At 42.1% G+C, this 19,226-nt stretch overlaps 1 protein-coding gene across 1 annotated transcript in view; it reads left to right on the plus strand.

The window, feature by feature from the left end:
• LOC118365857 (zona pellucida-like domain-containing protein 1) overlaps window positions 1-19,226 on the plus strand; it is a 52,752-nt gene that overhangs the window by 18,502 nt on the left and 15,024 nt on the right. The window contains exons 7-9 of the mRNA XM_035748163.2: window positions 10,431-10,511; window positions 10,612-10,783; window positions 10,947-11,049. Of these exons, the coding sequence (XP_035604056.1) occupies window positions 10,431-10,511; window positions 10,612-10,783; window positions 10,947-11,049 (356 nt within the window). The remainder of the gene's footprint in view (window positions 1-10,430; window positions 10,512-10,611; window positions 10,784-10,946; window positions 11,050-19,226) is intronic.

Raw genomic sequence — 19,226 nt, forward strand, 5'->3', positions numbered from 1 at the left:
AATCTGCATTTTTGGACACCAAATATGGCCGATTACATTGCGTGGCAGGCTGATTACCTGTTATGCGAGTGCAGCAAGGAGCCAAGGTAAGGTGCTAGCTAGCATTAAACTTCTCTTATAAAAATCAATCAATCAATCTGAACATAATCACTAGTTAACTATACATGGTTGATGATATTACTAGTTTATCTAGCTTGTCCTGCGTTGCATATAATCGATGCAGTGCCTGTTAATTTATCATTGTATCACAGCCTACCCAAATGGGTGATATAACAAGCGCATTCGTGAAATAAGCACAGATGTCACGGTTTTCTAATGGTGAAGGAGAGTCGGACCAAACTGCAGCGCGTATATTGTGATCCATGTTTATTTACACAACGTAACACGAATCCAAAACACAAACTCTACAAAACAATAAACGTAGTGAAAACCGAAACAGCCTTAACTGGTGCAAACTAACACAGACTAAGGACATCAAGACACTCAGGACAATCACCCACAATACAACCAAAGAATATGGCTGCCTAAATATGGTTCCCAATCAGAGACAACGATAAACACCTGCCTCTGATTGAGAACCACTTCAGACAGCCATAGACTAACCTAGAACACCCCACTAAGCTACAATTCCACTATCTACACACCACATACAAAAACCCATGTCACACCCTGGCCTGACCAAATACATAAAGAAAAACACAAAATACTTCGACCAGGGCGTGACAACAGTCTTTGCACCAGATGTGTACCGAACCATAAACATCAATGCCTTGCTTAAAATCAATACACAAGTATATATATTTAAAACTGCATATTTAGTTAATATTGCCTGCAAACATGAATTTCTTTTAACTAGGGAAATTGTGTCACTTCTCCTGCGTTCTGTGCAAGCAGAGTCATGGTATATGCAGCAGTTTGGGCCGCCTGGCTCGTTGTGAATTGTGTGAAGACCACTTCTTCCTAACAAAGACCGTAATTAATTTGCCATAATTGTACATAATTATGACATAACATTGAAGGTTGTGCAAAGTAACAGCAATACTTACACTTATGGTTGCCACCCGTTTGATAAAATACGGAACAGTTCCATATTTCACTGAAAGAATAAACGTTTTATTTTCAAAATGATCGTTTCCGGATTTGACGTATATTAATGACCTAAGGCTCATATTTCTGTGTGTTGTGTTATTTAATTCTAATTAAGTATATGATTTGATAGAGCAGTCTGGCTGAGCGGTGGTAGGCAGCAGCAGGCTCGTAAGCATTCATTCAAACAGCCCTTTCCTGCATTTGCCAGCAGCTCTTCGCTGTGCTTCAATCATTGCACTGTTTATGACTTCAAGCCTATCAACTCCCGAGATTAGGCTGGCAATACTAAAGTACCTATTAGAACATCGAATAGTCAAAGGAGTAAAAAAAAGGAACCACCAGCTTTCATATGTTCTTATGTTCTGAGCAAGGAACTTGAACATGATTTATGAGACTAAATATATTTTATTGATGTATTATTTTAAGTTAAAATAAGTGTTCATTCAGTATTGTTATAATTGTCATTATTACAAACGTATATATAAATATTAAAATCGGCCGATTAATCTGTATCGGCTTTTTTCGGGGTCCTCCAATAATCGGCATCGGCATTGAAAAATCATAATCGGTCGACCTCTACTATAGACAGCTTCACTACAGTACAAATGTATCCCGTACAATATGTTATCATTTCCCAATGTCCCTGTTCTGATTTCTTCCCCTTGCTTGTTGTAAACATAGATAAACATGTAGACAAAGACATAGAAAAGATAGGCAAACAAACACATATTCATATAGAATGTTCTTGACAACGGAGAGAGAAAGAGAGCGAGAGAAAAGAGAGATCAAGTGTGTGTATTTATAAGTACGTACAGTATGTTTAAGCGAGTGCGTGTGTTCATATCAACTTCATAGTGTTCAGATATTTTTACAGTTCCCATACTTTTTTCTACCTAACCTGAAGTCCCTGCAGAATTTAGTACAGCCATGGTGTTATGGAGCTGTCTCGGAAGAACTGTCCATCTATTAAGAGTTTGTCCACAATGAAAAAAGCACGCTTACCCCTTGTAACGTCTGCTTCCAACTCACACTCTCAAACACGTAGATCCCCTGAACGCAGCTCACTCTCCAGATCCCAATCACCTGAATTCTAATCACCGGTTCACACACCTCTATGTCATTATCACACACTATTTAGTTCAGTTCTCTGCACCCCATCATTGTGAGGTATTGTTTGTTTTGTGACACACTTCTAGTCGGAGTGCTGTGTTTCCCTGTAATTGAATTAATCATCCCGTGTATGGCAGTTTTTGCCTGCCTCACTAAGGGTGCCTATTCCCTGCCTGTACCGTAGCCTATCGGAGGCTTGGTCCTGGTCAGTCCCTGGATGGGAGACCAGATGCTGCTGGAAATGGTTTTGTAGGGCCAGTAGGAGGAACTCTTTCCGCTGGTCTAGAAAAAAAGATCATAATGCCCCAGGGCAGTGACTGGGGACATTGCTCTCTGAGTGCTGTCTTTCGGACGGGACGTCAAATGGGTGTCCTGACTTTCTGTGGTCACTAAAGATCTCATGGCACTTATCATAAGAGTAAAGGTGTTAAACATGGTGACCTGGCTAAATTCCCAAACTGGCCCTCATACCATTGTCGTGTCAATGGCTATGCCGGATTAAGTGATATGATATGCTATTCTATAAAAATCATTTCTCTGTAATTAATATTACCCGATTTAAGCTAATCAGGTAGATAATTGACTAGAAAGTTGGGGCACCACGAAATAATGTTTATAGAGCTGTTATCTTCCGAATAAACTCTTAAAGACCTAGCAATATTTTATATTAATCGTCACCTTATTTCAGTCTCATCTGAAAGTTGTAAATTCTTGGATATCTTCACGAACCCTGGCTAACAAGTTGAATCAGCAATACAAACTTTGGTTTAATTATTTATTTACTAAATACCGAACTAATCACACAGAATTACATATACACAGAATGCAAATTAAGTCAAACAGAAAATGTCCCTGGTGGACGGAGCCGACATGACGACTGGTTACACAAAGGAAAGGGGGTTGGGTTTGAGTGAAAGAGCGGGAAGACTGAGGAACAAAGGGAGAAGCTATGCTATCGTAAATACAGTATCTTATGCATTCTAAATTACCGCCCATTTGGAATAGGAAAATGCAATAAATATTTACTCTGAGCTGTGCCTCAATAGGTGGGTTGTAGATGGAAGGCCGTGTTGCCCAACAGAGATCTTCCTGTCCTCGGAAGAATGTCTCTGGTGGTAAACTGGATACGTTGTAGTATCGTCATTGAGTGTTAGACTGGATCCGTCGTCCGTCCTTTCCTAGCCCACGTTTACAGTGGCCGCTACTAACTCAACAGCTAGGAGGTATCACTTCTGTAGTGAATAAGAGTTCAAAGTTCATACCATTCGCAACCAAAGCTCACGCTGAGGTACGGCTTAGTTCTGTAGTTGACATGTTGGTCCTTTTAACGTGGGACAGTCGTCCTCACGTCCTCGGAACAGGAGGTTACATTTCCGTCAAAGGCTTTATATAGGAGAGAGGGTATGTTTCATAGTTTACAACCAATGTCTCTTCACATGGGCGGGCCACTGAGTGAGCAGAGCTTTACCCTTTTGAAAACCATGTGAATCTGATAACTATAATGTGTAGACTTTCCAGGACACAGTTTGTCATCCTATTATAAATAAGAATGTCTCAAATGGCAACCGAACTGACATCATATTAATTAAATTAAGTACCAACGCATATTTTCAACTGGTTGGAAAACCATGCTGCTCATGAGTTCTGCAACATGTTGCGATATGGCCTGTGCTTAAAAAATCTAACTACCTGAAGCAAGGACATGCATAGTCTTGATGCCATTTGAAATGAAATCAAATGTTATTAGTCACATGCACTGAATACAACAGGTGTAGTAGACCTTATAGTGAAATGCTTACTTATACAAGCCCCTAACCAGCAATGCAGGAAAAAAATATGAATAAGAAAAAAGTAACAACTAATTAAAGAGCAGCAGTAACCCATGCTAAATATTTTCAGTCTCCTGATGAAAATTAGGTTTTGTTGTGCCCTCTTCACAACTGTCTTAGTGTGCATGGACCATGATAGTTTGTTGGTGATGTGGATACCAAGGAACTTGAAGCTCTCAATCTGCTCCACTACAGCCCGTCGATGAGAATGGGGGCGTGCTCGGGCCTCTTTTTCTGGTAGTCCACAATCATCTCCATTGTCTGATCATGTTGAGGGAGAGATTGTTGTCCTTGCACCACGCGGCCAGGTCTCTGACCACCTCCCTATAGGCTGTCTCGCCGTTGTCGGTGATCAAGCCTACCACTGTTGTCATCTGCAAAATGAATGATGGTGTTGGAGTCATGCCTAGCCATGCAGTCATGAGTGAAAAGGAGGGGACTGAGCATGCACCCCTGAGGGGCCCCTGTGGTGAGGATCAGCATGGCAGATGTTGTTACCTACCCTTACCACCTGGGGGGCAGCCCATCAGGAAGTCTAGGATCCAGTTGCAGAGGGAGGTGTTTAGTCCCTGGATCCTTAGCTTAGTGATGAGCTTTGAGGGCACTATGGTGTTGAAGACTGAGCTGTAGTCAATGAATAGCATTCTCACATAGGTGTTCATTTTGTCCAGGTGGGAAAGGGCAGTGTGGCGTGCAATAGAGATTGCATCATCTGTGGATCTGTTAGGGGGGTATGCAAATTGGAGTGGGTCTAGGGTTTCTGGGATAATGGTTTTGTGAGCCATGACCAGCCTTTCAAAGCACTTCATGGCTGCAGATGTGAGTGCTACGGGCCGGTAGTCATTTAGGGAGGTTACCTTTAGTGTTATTGGGTGCAGGGACTATGGTGGTCTGCTTGAAACATGTTGATATTACAGACTCAGTCAGGGACAGGTTGAAAATGTCAGTGAGGACACTTGCCAGTTGGTCAGTGCATGCTCGCAGTACACGTCCTGGTAATCCTTCTGGCCCTGCTGCCTTGTGAATGTTGTCCTGTTTAAAGGTCTTTCTCACATAGGCTGCGGACAGCATGACCACACAGTCGTCCGGAACAGCTGGTGATCTCATGCATGTTTCAGTGTTTTTGCCTCGAAGCGAGCATAGAATCAGTTTAGCTCACCTGGTAGGCTTGTCACTGGGCAGCTCTCAGCTGTGCAAGTCCTGGCACATCCGACAAGCGTCAGAGGTGGTGGAGTACGATTCGATCTTAGTCTTGTATTGATGCTTTCTTTGCCTGTTTGATTGTTCGTCAGAAGGCATAGCGGGATTTCTTATAAGCTTCCGGGTTAGAGTCCAGCTCCTTGAAAGCGGCAGCTCTAGCCTTTAGCTCAGTGTGGCTGTTGCTTGTAATCCATGGCTTCTGGTTGGGGTATGTACGTGTGGTCACTATGGGGTTGACATCATCAGCACTTATTGATGAAGCCAATAACTGTTTTGGTGTACTCCTCAATGCCATCGGAGGAATCCAGGAACATATTCCAGTCTGTGCTAGCATAACAGTCCTGTAGCTTAGCATCTGCTTCATCTGACTTTTTTATTGATCGAGTCACTGGTACTTCCTGCTTAAATTTTAGCTTGTAAGCAGGAATCAGGAGGATAGAATTAAGGTCAGATTTACCAAATGGAGGGCGAGGGAGAGCTTTGTATGCATCTCTGTGTGTGGAGTAAAGGTGGACCAGAGTTTTATTTTTGTATTTTTTTCCCCTCCTCTGGGTGCACATTTAAATGCTGATCGAAATTTGGTAAGACCGATTTTAAGATTCCCTGCATTAAAGTCCCCGGCCACTAGGAGAGCCGTCTCTGGGTGACCATTTTCCTGTTTGCTTAGGTTGGAATGCAGCTCATTGAGAGCGGTCTTAGTGCCAGCCTCAGTCTGTGGTGGTATGTAGGCAGCTACAAAAAATACAGATGAGCACTCTCTAGGTAGATTGTGTGGTCTACAGCTTATCATGAGATACTCTACTTCAGGCAAGCAAAACCTCGAGACTTCCTTAGACATCTTGCACCAGCTGTTGTTTACAAAAAAACAAAGTCCGCCATTCCTCATCTTATCAGACGCCGCAGTTCTATCCTGCTGATACAGTGTATAACCAGCCAGCTGTATGTAAAATGTCAGCCTTCTTCTCAGGCGCATCTTATCCTTATTCTTAACGGGAACACTTTGAAGTTTGTGGAAATTTGAAATTAATGTAGGAGAATATAACACATTATATACAGTGGGAGAAAAATAATCTCATTTATCTGTCAAAGTTGAAGTTCACCTATGATGTAAATTACAGGCCTCTCTCATCTTTTTAAGTGGGAGAACTTGCACAATTGGTGGCTGACTAAATACTTTTTTTGCCCCACTGCATAACACAGGTCTGGTCAAATAATTGTTTTGTACCATAATTTTTGAAATGCAAGATAAAGGCCATAATGTAAATGTCCTCACCATCAACTGTTTATTTTCAAACCCTAACTTAACATTTGTAAATATTTGTATGAACATAACAAGATTCAACAACTGAGATCATAATCTGAACAAGTTCCACAGACATGTGACTAACAGAAATTAAAATGGATCCGGCTGCAGAGTACAGGCCTCGGTGTAATGCTCATTCCTTCGACGATAAAAGCAAATCCGACCATCACCCCTGGTGAAACAAAACCGCGACGCATCAGTGAAGAGCACTTTTTGCCAATCCTGTCTGGTCCAGCGACGGTGGGTTTGTGCCCATAGGCGACGTTGCTGCCAGTGATGTCTGGTGAGGACCTGCCTTACAACAGGCCTACAAGCCCTCATTCCAGCCTCTCTCAGCCTATTGCGGACAGTCTGAGCACTGATAGAGGGATTGTGCGTTTCTGGTGAAACTCAGGCAGTTGTTGTTGCCATCCCGTACCGGTCCCACAGGTGTGATGTTCGGATGTACCGATCCTGTGCCGGTGTTACAAGTGGTCTGCCACTGCGAGGACGATCAGCTGTCCGTCCTGTCTCCCTGTAGGGCTGTCTTAGGCATCTCACAGTACAGACGTTGAAATGTATTGCCCTGGCCACATCTGCAGTCCTCATGCCTCCTTGCAGCATGCCTAAGGCACATTCACGCAGATGAGCAGGGACTCTGGGCATAATTATTTTGGTGTTTTTCAGTCAGTAGAAAGGCCTCTTTAGTGTCCTAAGTTTTCATAACTGTGACCTTAATTGTCAACCATCTGTAAGCTGTTAGTGTCTTAATGACCGTTCCACAGGTGCATGTTCATTAATTGTTTATGGCTCATTCAACAAGCATGGGAAACAGTGTTTAAACCCTTTACACTGAAGATCTGTGAAGTTATATGGATTTTTACAAATAATCTTTGAAAGACATGGTCCTGAAAAAGGGATGTTTCTTTTTTTGCTGAGTTAATTATTCTAGCCCAGGCTCAATTTAGATTTTGACCACTAGATGGCAGCGGTGTATGCAACGTTTTAGACTGATCCATTGAGCCATTGCATGTCTGTTCAAAATGTTGTATCAAGACTGCCCAAATGTGCCTAATTTGTTTATTAATACATTTTCAAGTTCATAATTGTGCACTCTCCTCAAACAATAGCAAGGTATTATTTCACTGTAATAGCTACTGTAAATTGGACAGTGCAGTTAGATAAACCAGAATTTAAGCTTTCTGCCCATATCAGATAGGTCTATGTCCTGGGATTTTTTTTTGTTACTTACAACCTTATGCTAATCACATTAGCCTAGTTAGCTCAACCGTCCCATAGAGTTTAATTTGAGCTGGATCTTGTTGGAACCCTGATCCGGCACCTCTCCATTTTGGACTGTTTTGTTCCGGAACCTATTTGGCCGGATCCTATACCTCTCCTGGCATGAGAAATTATTTTAAATAAAAAAAATATAATAAAGGCGATCGAAGTTCATTCGAGTTATCTATTATTTAATTATCCTGCCCCCACAAAACAGCGTAATGTTAAAAAATAGATTTTCAGCCTGGGCCTAACATTCTAAGAGTTGATTTGGGTAGGCCCGGGTTTATGCTTTCTAACTTAACTTTCTATGATATTGCTCTCTCTCTCTCTCTACTCTGATAGACATGAGCCTGGATTTCTCAAGCGTTGCACTACATAATTTATTTCCTTATAGAATCATAGACACATGAAGGGTTCTGAATGAACTGCAGCTCCCCTGATCAATTGAAATACATTTACCAAGTTATATAATTACTGCTGTCTGTTCAGAAATGAATTATAATTCAGAATAGCCTATTACACAATGAGAAGGCCTATATTTTAGCGACAGTGGATCAATAGCTGTGGATTGTAGCCTAATAACATGGACTAGTCTACAGTCAGGAATGTGTAGTAAATCTGGCAGTGAAAAAACAGCAGGCAGACAAAACAGGCCTTTCGCAATATTTCAAATACAATCGAGGGAAATACAGGTTGGAAAGCAAATGGCTCCTGCTGAAAAGAGAAGCTATCCTGTAGGCTACCAAAATATTTGATCAACTTTCAAATATTGTTTAGAGAGACTCTCTTTTGGCACGAAAGCATCGGCCATACCATCACCAGAGAGTGAGCTGCGTATTATTGGGTGAGTCATTGAAACTGAAAAGCATTTTTAGGGGTGTAATTTCCTCCTCGTATTGTAGCATGCAATATTTTTTTACGGAAACTCAAAAGGAGTCATACCTAACTGCCCAGTGGCTTTCTATAGCACCCCTGCTGCAACCGCCATGCTCTACCAACTGACAGACCTGGCATCAGGATAAAGCGACCAAGGGGGCAGTTTTAATTCACTGAGGGGGCTACATTTTGGGGGGGTTCTTGCATTGGAATTATATTGAATTCCGCTAATAATCACACTATACAACAATAAACATGAAGCTTTTGAAATGTGGTCTCAGCATTTTGTATTATTCTGTACATAAATCCGAGACACTGCATTTAGTATGATATGTTATGTATTATTTTAGAATGTCCATCCATTTTTGTACATGTTGCGAATTTGGTAAAAAATATGTATTTATGAATTTGCAAAACTTACAAATTGTAACTTTTTGGGCGATCCGACCAAATTCATATATATGTTCAGTTAGAGATCTATCATTCTCATTGAAAGCAAGTCTAAGAAGTAATAAATCTGTTCTATGTGCACTCTTCTATGCTTCCCGTTAAGTTTTGTTTTGAAAATACAATATTTTTGGTTATGGAAAATGTATTTCACAGCGGTTTAGATGGTACAATGATTCTCTACAGAATGACAGTTTTTTTTGTCACAAACTGAAATTAGTCAAACTATTCCATTTTAGCAATCAGGAAATGGTGGTGGGATTTCTGCATATTGCACCTTTATGTAACCTTCTGCTTTATGTAACGATACCAAACGTAACATATCATACAAATTTAAGTGTCCCGGATTTACATTTACTACGTTTACTATGTCTAGTCTATGAAACTAGGCTGCCTACACACACCGCAGAGCACCCTGTCCATAATGCTGACACAGTGCTGCGGAGATACAGATTTTTGGAGCCAACCTGTCACTCAATCATTTTAAACTTCTTAGCTATTTTTAAATAGGAACATAAAATTAAAACTGAGGGGGCTAAAGTTTGAATCTTTAGCCCCCTCATGGTGCAGGCCCACCAATTGAGATACAGAGGACCATGGGATAATTATACAGGCTCATTACATTTGTATATTTTCTTGACCAAATAGAGTGTTGAAGTAAAACAAAAATCAAAGGGAAATGCAAGAGGAGTGGCCCATAATGCTATTAACTGTGTCACTACTCTGTCAATTAAGAAATGCCCCACAAACATCACCCCATTGGCCCCATGTGGGTATTCGGTGGATAAGGTTGGCATGGGCTATTCCACAACAGCCTAACATGGGCCAGGCCACAACAAGCCCACACCAGCCCAACGTGGGCCATTGTGCCTATGTGGGCATGTTTGCTGGGAAAATATGACCTTATTTCAGGCAAAGTGAGGGCTGCCTTTACATATGGGCTGCCCACACTGGGAATCACTGGGCAAATGCCTTGGTGGCAAATGTAGAGCCAATGAGCCAAGGCTCATTGGCCCAAATGTTGGCAGCCTACATGGGGACAATATTTTACCCCACATCGTGCCAATGGGGACTTGTTTGCTGGGGCCCCTCTGTCACTGACCTACTATCTCTGCCGATAACACATGGTAGGACAGACACCATGACTGAAAGGGATGCAGCCTAATCCTCAGTGACTCAATGCTAACCTTGCTGGGAGGCCCTTGTCCTGAGGTGATAAGACCAGACCCCTCTTTCAGATTGTTTGATCCTAGCGCAATCATTCCTATTTTAATTACCATTTACCATATTTTTCCTTCTCCCTGCTAAAATAGATGGAATGTTCTGATGGACTACTGTTACACCACTGCCTCTGGGAATCCAAATGATGAACTTCGCTATGACCTCTTCTTTAGGTAATTCTTATGCATGTTACTCTGAAGCAATTTCCTTGAACAGTGCGGTAGTGTGATTTTTCCGATCTGTTTTGTTGTTTTGTCTTTGTTTCTGAACCAGCTGTGACAAAGACCCACAGACAACTGTGTTTGAGAATGGGAAGAGTCAAATGGGCCGTTTTGCCTTTGAAGTGTTTCGCTTTGTCAAGCACAAGAACCAGAAAATGTCTACCGTCTTCCTGCACTGCGTTACCAAGCTGTGTCGAGCCGATGACTGCCCCATGCTCATGCCGGTGAGGTTCTGAGGGTGACCTCTGGCAATATTAGTCCAAAAGGCATTCACACCAAGATGAGAAACAAAGCAATGACTTGGTACCTTTAATAACATGCTGGTAATTTGAACTCAAAGCAAAAATATTTGGATTAAAGACACATATCCCTGTCTTGTCTCCACAGATCTGTGGTAGTAGAAAGAAGCGGGACGTCTCAGAGAGGACGGAATCAAACTCTGCATCAGGAAACGCTATCATTACTGCTGGGCCAATAATCACAAGGAGCGGTACGCCTCGCAACTATCCACCTCCTCCCTCCCCCTCAATCATCTGCCCCTGGCACATGCCCTATTCCAAATCCACCCCTGTACTAAAGAGTTGAATGAACAGGAGAGAATGCAGACCAACCCAACGCAAGATCACATTCTAATTTTGGTCTGAGTGGCCCAGCGGTCTAAGGCACTGCATCTCAGTGCTAGAGGTGTCACTACAGACACCCTGATTCGAATCCAGGCTGTATCACAACCGGTCGTGATTGGGAGTCCCATAGGGCGGTGCACAATTGGTCCGGGCTGGTGTAGGCTGTCATTGTATACAAGGATTTCTTCTAAACTGACTTGCCTAGTTAAATAAACATTTTTAATGTACTCGTTGAGGTATATACTATTACAGTGCCTTGCGAAAGTATTCGGCCTCCTTGAACTTTGCCACATTTCAGGCTTCAAACATAAAGATATAAAACTGTATTTTTTTGTGAAGAATCAACAACAAGTGGGACACAATCATAGTGGAACGACATTTATTGGATATTTCAAACTTTTTTAACAAATCAAAAACTGAAAAATTGTACGTGCAAAATTATTCAGCCCCTTTACTTTCAGTGCAGCAAACTCTCTCCAGAAGTTCAGTGAGGATCTCTGAATGATCCAATGTTGACCTAAATGACTAATGATGATAAATACAATCCACCTGTGTGTAATCAAGTCTCCGTATAAATGCACCTGCACTGTGATAGTCTCAGAGGTCCGTTAAAAGCGCAGAGAGCATCATGAAGAACAAGGAACACACCAGGCAGGTCCGAGATACTGTTGTGAAGAAGTTTAAAGCCGGATTTGGATACAAAAAGATTTCCCAAGCTTTAAACATCCCAAGGAGCACTGTGCAAGCGATAATATTGAAATGGAAGGAGTATCAGACCACTGCAAATCTACCAAGACCTGGCCGTCCCTCTAAACTTTCAGCTCATACAAGGAGAAGACCAGAAGATCAGAGATGCAGCCAAGAGGCCCATGATCACTCTGGATGAACTGCAGAGATCTGAGGTGGGAGACTCTGTCCATAGGACAACAATCAGTCGTATATTGCACAAATCTGGCCTTTATGGACTAGTGGCAAGAAAAAAGCCATTTCTTAAAGATATCCATAAAAAGTGTTGTTTAAAGTTTGCCACAAGCCACCTGGGAGACACACCAAACATGTGGAAGAAGGTGCTCTGGTCAGATGAAACCAAAATTGAACTTTTTGGCAACAATGCAAAACGTTATGTTTGGCGTAAAAGCAACACAGCTCATCACCCTGAACACACCATCCCCACTGTCAAACATGGTGGTGGCAGCATCATGGTTTGGGCCTGCTTTTCTTCAGCAGGGACAGGGAAGATGGTTAAAATTGACGGGAAGATGGATGGAGCCAAATACAGGACCATTCTGGAAGAAAACCTGATGGAGTCTGCAAAAGACCTGAGACTGGGACGGAGATTTGTCTTCCAACAAGACAATGATCCAAAACATAAAGCAAAATCTACAATGGAATGGTTAAAAATAAACATATCCAGGTCTTAGAATGGCCAAGTCAAAGTCCAGACCTGAATCCAATCGAGAATCTGTGGAAAGAACTGAAAACTGCTGTTCACAAATGCTCTCCATCCAACCTCACTGAGCTCGAGCTGTTTTGCAAGGAGGAATGGGAAAAATGTCAGTCTCTCGATGTGCAAAACTGATAGACATACCCCAAGCGACTTACAGCTGTAATCGCAGCAAAAGGTGGCGCTACAAAGTATTAACTTAAGGGCGCTGAATAATTTTGCACGCCCAATTTTTCAGTTTTTGATTTGTTAAAAAAGTTTGAAATATCCAATAAATGTCGTTCCACTTCATGATTGTGTCCCACTTGTTGTTGATTCTTCACAAAAAAATACAGTTTTATATCTCTATGTTTGAAGCCTGAAATGTGGCAAAAGGTCAAAGTTCAAGGGGGCCGAATACAGTGCCTTGCGAAAGTATATGTGACCCGATTCAGGAAACTAGGCATAAGTCGCAAGTCACCACTTCACAGGAGAGCAGTTTGAATGTAAACATTTTTTTTAATCAAAATGCGTTTTTTGGCAGAAATGCCTAATCGAACATGTGATCTTTCATGTGCATTAATAACAAACTTGTATGCCATCTGTATATATGAATAAAGTTGTTAAATTACGAGCTTTGTTGGTTAAGCCACAGAAAAAGTTAGCAACCTTCCCACTAGCCATGATTGGCTGAGATAATGTGGGCTGGACATGCTGAGAGAGGAGTTTGGATTGGTCTGCCATAGAGAAAGCATCTGTCTATTTGAGCTCGTCAGTCTGTGTTGGTAAACCTGTCGAACGCAGCTTTATTATAAACGTATTGTGTAGTGGAGCAGCATAAGTGTTGCTCTCCATTTCAAGTTTTGAAATCAGTGGAATTAGAGTATGATAGCTAAAGAGATGGAGAAAACACCTGTCTCCGGATTACGTCTTCAAACTAAGGATAGCCTTCCTGACAGGGAGATGTGTCCATGATGCATGTTGATAGTCTAGCGTTAGGTAGCTACATTTTCATATATTGCACATCTCAAATTTTGACAGAGTGGTTTAATTTCAAGCTAAAGTGTACTGTTAGTTAGCTAGCTAACATTAGCTGGCTGGCTCCCTATCTGACGTTATTATTTGTTTCCCAGAGCCGTTTGCTTTTCTAGTTAGTCTAATGTTAGCTAGCTAATATTGGACTTGGTTGGTTAGCGCTCAACACTGTGGCATTGTTGCCACTTTGTTCATTGTTTAACTGGCTAACGTTAGCTGGCTGGCTCATTAGCTAACATGACGTGTGTATGATCTTAAACGTTGTTTACCTAAATAGGTTCATTGTTTAGCTAGCTAGCTATATGTCTCAAGCTAAAGTGTACTGTTAGCTCGCTAGCAAACATTAAATAGCTGGCTCCCTAGAGGATGTTGTTATTTGTTTCCCAGAGCTGTTTGCTATTCTAGTTAGAACCTAATGTTAGGCAGTGTTGGCACTTTGTTCACTGTTGGTTAACTAGCTTACTTTGACGGAGACGGGCTTAGTCCGGCACACTTAAGATTCTCAATTTGGCTTCTTATCAGAAAGGCTCTGTGCTGCAATGGATAGTGCATTGGCCTTCTAGGCAAAATTGATGAAGAGATTTAAATGTTGTTAGAGTCCCACTCAAATGTAACGTTTTGTCTCCTCCTTCCCTGGACAATGGAATGGAAAGAGTTATTTTACAAAATAGCAAATAGTCTAATCCTTGGGTTCCCAACCCTATTCACTCGGGGACTTACAGCATATTTCACACCTAAACTCAGCAAAAAAAGAAACACCCTCTCACTGTCAACTGCGTTTATTTTCAGCAAACTTCTACTGACTCCCCATCCCGCATGCGGGAGCGTAATCATCGCCTGAAACTAATTAGCATAATGCAACGGACATAAATATCCCTAGAAAATATTCCTATTCATGAAAATCACAAATGAAATATTTTGAGACACAGCTTAGCCTTTTGTTAATCACCCTTGTCATCTCAGATTTTCAAAATATGCTTTAAAGCCACAGCTAGACAAGCATTTGTGTAAGTTTATCGATAGCCTAGCATAGCATTTTGTCCAGCTAGCAGCAGGTAACTTGGTCACGGAAATCAGAAAAGCAATCAAATTAAATTGTTTACCTTTGATGAGCTTCGGATGTTTTCACTCACGAGATTCCCAGTTAGCTAGCCAATGTTCCTTTTTTTCACAAAATATTATTTTTGTAGGCGAAATAGCTCTGTTTGTTCTTCACGTTTGGCTGAGAAATCGCCCGGAAATTGCAGTCACAAAAACAGCTAAAAAATATTCCAAATTAGCTCTATAATATCGACAGAAACATGGCAAATGTTGTTTATAATCAATCCTCAAGGTGTTTTTCAAATGTCTATTCGATAATATATCCGTCGGGACAATTCGTTTTTCAGTAGGACCGATTGGAGTAATGGCTACCTCTGTATTTTACACGAGAGTCACCCTGGGAGCCATCAGGTGACCACTTACGCAATGTAGCCGCCTACGGCTATTCTTCAACATAAATGCGTAAAACTACGTCACAATGCTGTAGAGACCTTGGGGAATACGTAGAAAGCGTAAGCTGGTTGATAGCACATTCACAGCTCAATAGGGACTCATTGGAACGCAGCGCTTTCAAAATATGGGGCACTTCCGGATTGGATTTTTCTGAGGCTTTCACCTGCAACATCAGTTCTGTTATACTCACAGACAATATCTTTACAGTTTTGGAAATGTTAGAGTGTTTTCTACCCAAAGCTGTTAATTATATGCATATTCTAGCATCTTGTCCTGACAAAATATCCCGTTTAAAACGGGAACTTAAAAAAAAAAATGAAAATACTGCCCCTAGAGTCGCAACAGGTTTTAACATGTAAAAATATTTGTATGAACATAAGATTCAACAACTGAGACAAACTTAACAAGTTCCACAGACATGTGACTAACAGAAATTGAATAATGTGTCCCTGAACAAAAGGGGGGTCAAAAGTAAGTCAGTATCTGGTGTGGCCACTAGCTGCATTAAATACTACTTCCTCATTGACTGCACCAGATCAAATCAAATCAAAAATTACAAAATGTATATAGCCCTTCGTACATCAGCTGATATCTCAAAGTGCTGTACAGAAACCCAGCCTAAACCCCAAAACAGCAAGCAATGCTGGTGTAGAAGCACGGTGGCTAGGAAAAACTCCCTAGAAAGGCCAAAACCTAGGAAAAAACCTAGAGAGGAACCAGGCTATGTGGGGTGGCCCGTCCTCTTCTGGCTGTGCCGGGTGGAGATTATAACAGAACATGGCCAAGATGTTCAAATGTTCATAAATGACCAGCATGGTTGAATAATAACACGGCAGAACAGTTGAAACTGGAGCAGCAGCACGGCCAGGTGGACTGGGGACAGCAAGGAGTCATCATGTCAGGTAGTCCTGGGGCATGGTCCTACGGCTCAGGTCCTCCGAGAGAGAGAAAGAAAGAGAGAATTAGAGAGAGCATATGTGGGGTGGCCAGTCCTCTTCTGGCTGTGCCGGGTGGAGATTATAACAGAACATGGCCAAGATGTTCAAATGTTCATAAATGACCAGCATAGTCGAATAATAATAAGGCAGAACAGTTGAACTGGAGCAGCAGCACGGCCAGGTGGACTGGGGACAGCAAGGAGTCATCATGTCAGGTAGTCCTGGGGCATGGTCCTAGGGCTCAGGTCCTCCGAGAGAGAGAAAGAAAGAGAGAAGGAGAGAATTAGAGAACGCACACTCAGATTCACACAGGACACAGAATAGGACAGGTGAAGTACTCCAGATATAACAAACTGACCCTAGCCCCCCGACACATAAACTACTGCAGCATAAATACTGGAGGCTGAGACAGGAGGGGTCAGGAGACACTGTGGCCCCATCCGAGGACACCCCCGGACAGGGCCAAACAGGAAGGATATAACCCCACCCACTTTGCCAAAGCACAGCCCCCACACCACTAGAGGGATATCTTCAACCACCAACTTACCATCCTGAGACAAGGCTGAGTATAGCCCACAAAGATCTCCGCCTTGGCACAACCCAGGGGGGCGCCAACTCAGACAGGATGACCACATCAGTGAATCAACCCACTCAGGTGACGCACCCCTTCCAGGGACGGCATGAGAGAGCCCCAGTAAGCCAGTGACTCAGCCCCTGTAATAGGGTTAGAGGCAGAGAATCCCAGTGGAAAGAGGGGAACCGGCCAGGCAGAGACAGCAAGGGCGGTTCGTTGCTCCAGAGCCTTTCCGTTCACCTTCCCACTCCTGGGCCAGACTACACTCAATCATATGACCCACTGAAGAGATGAGTCTTCAGTAAAGACTTAAAGGTTGAGACCGAGTTTGCGTCTCTGACATGGGTAGGCAGACCGTTCCATAGAAATGGAGCTCTATAGGAGAAAGCCCTGCCTCCAGCTGTTTGCTTAGAAATTCTAGGGACAATTAGGAGGCCTGCGTCTTGTGACCATAGCGTACGTGTAGGTATGTACGGCAGGACCAAATCAGAGAGATAGGTAGGAGCAAGCCCATGTAATGCTTTGTAGGTTAGCAGTAAAACCTTGAAATCAGCCCTTGCTTTGACAGGAAGCCAGTGTAGAGAGGCTAGCACTGGAGTAATATGATCAAATTTTTTGGTTCTAGTCAGGATTCTAGCAGCCGTATTTAGCACTAACTGAAGTTTATTTAGTGCTTTATCCGGGTAGCCGGAAAGTAGAGCATTGCAGTAGTCTAACCTAGAAGTGACAAAAGCATGGATTAATTTTTCTGCATCATTTTTGGACAGAAAGTTTCTGATTTTTGCAATGAAACGTAGATGGAAAAAAGCTGTCCTTGAAATGGTCTTGATATGTTCTTCAAAAGAGAGATCAGGGTCCAGAGTAACGCCGAGGTCCTTCACAGTTTTATTTGAGACGACTGTACAACCATTAAGATTAATTGTCAGATTCAACAGAAGATCTCTTTGTTTCTTGGGACCTAGAACAAGCATCTCTGTTTTGTCCGAGTTTAAAAGTAGAACATTTGCAGCCATCCACTTCCTTATGTCTGAAACACATGCTTCGAGCAAGTGCAATTTTGGGCCTTCACCATGTTTCATTGAAATGTACAGCTGTGTGTCATCCGCATAGCAGTGAAAGTTAACATTATGTTTTCAAATAACATCCCCAAGAGGTAAAATATATAGTGAAAACAATAGTGGTCCTAAAACGGAACCTTGAGGAACACCAAAATGTACAGTTGATTTGTCAGAGGACAAACCATTCACAGAGACAAACTGATATCTTTCCGACAGATAAGATCTAAACCAGGCCAGAACTTGTCCGTGTAGACCAATTTGGGTTTCCAATCTCTCCAAAAGAATGTGGTGATCGATGGTATCAAAAGCAGCACTAAGGTCTAGGAGCACGAGGACAGATGCAGAGCCTCGGTCCGATGCCATTAAAATGTAATTTACCACCTTCACAAGTGCCGTCTCAGTGCTATGATGGGGTCTAAAACCAGACTGAAGCATTTCGTATACATTGTTTGTCTTCAGAAAGGCAGTGAGTTGCTGCGCAACAGCCTTTTCTAAAAATTTTGAGAGGAATGGAAGTTTCGATATAGGCCGATAGTTTTTTATATTTTCTGGGTCAAGGTTTGGCTTTTTCAAGAGAGGCTTTATTACTGCCACTTTCAGTGAGTTTGGTACACATCCGGTGGATAGAGAGCCGTTTATTATGTTCAACATAGGAGGGCCAAGCACAGGAAGCAGCTCTTTCAGTAGTTTAGTTGGAATAGTGTCCAGTATGCAGCTTGAAGGTTTAGAGGCCATGATTATTTTCATCATTGTGTCAAGAGATATATTACTAAAACACTTGAGCGTCTCTCTTGATCCTAGGTCCTGGCAGAGTTGTGCAGACTCAGGACAACTGAGCTTTGAAGGAATATGCAGATTTAAAGAGGAGTTTGTAATTTGCTTTCTAATAATCATAATATTTTCCTCAAAGAAGTTCATGAATTTATCACTGCTAAAGTGAAAGTCATCCTCTCTAGGGGAATGCTGCTTTTTAGTTAGCTTTGCGACCGTATTAAAAAGGAATTTCGGATTGTTCTTATTTTCCTCAATTAAGTTGGAAAAATAGGATGATCGAGCAGCAGTAAGGGCTCTTCGGTACTGCACGGTACTGTCTTTCCAAGCTAGTCGGAAGACTTCCAGTTTGGTGTGGCGCCATTTCCGTTCCAATTTTCTGGAAGCTTGCTTCAGAGCTCGGGTATTTTCTGTGTACCAGGGAGCTAGTTTCCTATGAGAAATGTTTTTAGTTTTTAGGTGTGCAACTGCATCTAGGGTATTGCGCAAGGTTAAATTGAGTTCCTCAGTTAGGTGGTTAACTGATTTTTGTCCTCTGGCGTCCTTGGGTAGACAGAGGGAATCTGGAAGGACATCAAGGAATCTTTGTGTTGTCTGTGAATTTATAGCACGACTTTTGATGTTACTTGGTTGGGGTCTGAGCAGATTATTTGTTGCAATTGCAAACATAATAAAATGGTGGTCCGATAGTCCAGGAATATGAGGAAAATCATTAAGATCCACAACATTTATTCCATGGGACAAAACTTGG

The sequence above is a fragment of the Oncorhynchus keta genome, chromosome 33 (assembly GCF_023373465.1).
Source record: "Oncorhynchus keta strain PuntledgeMale-10-30-2019 chromosome 33, Oket_V2, whole genome shotgun sequence".
Classification (NCBI taxonomy): domain Eukaryota; kingdom Metazoa; phylum Chordata; class Actinopteri; order Salmoniformes; family Salmonidae; genus Oncorhynchus; species Oncorhynchus keta.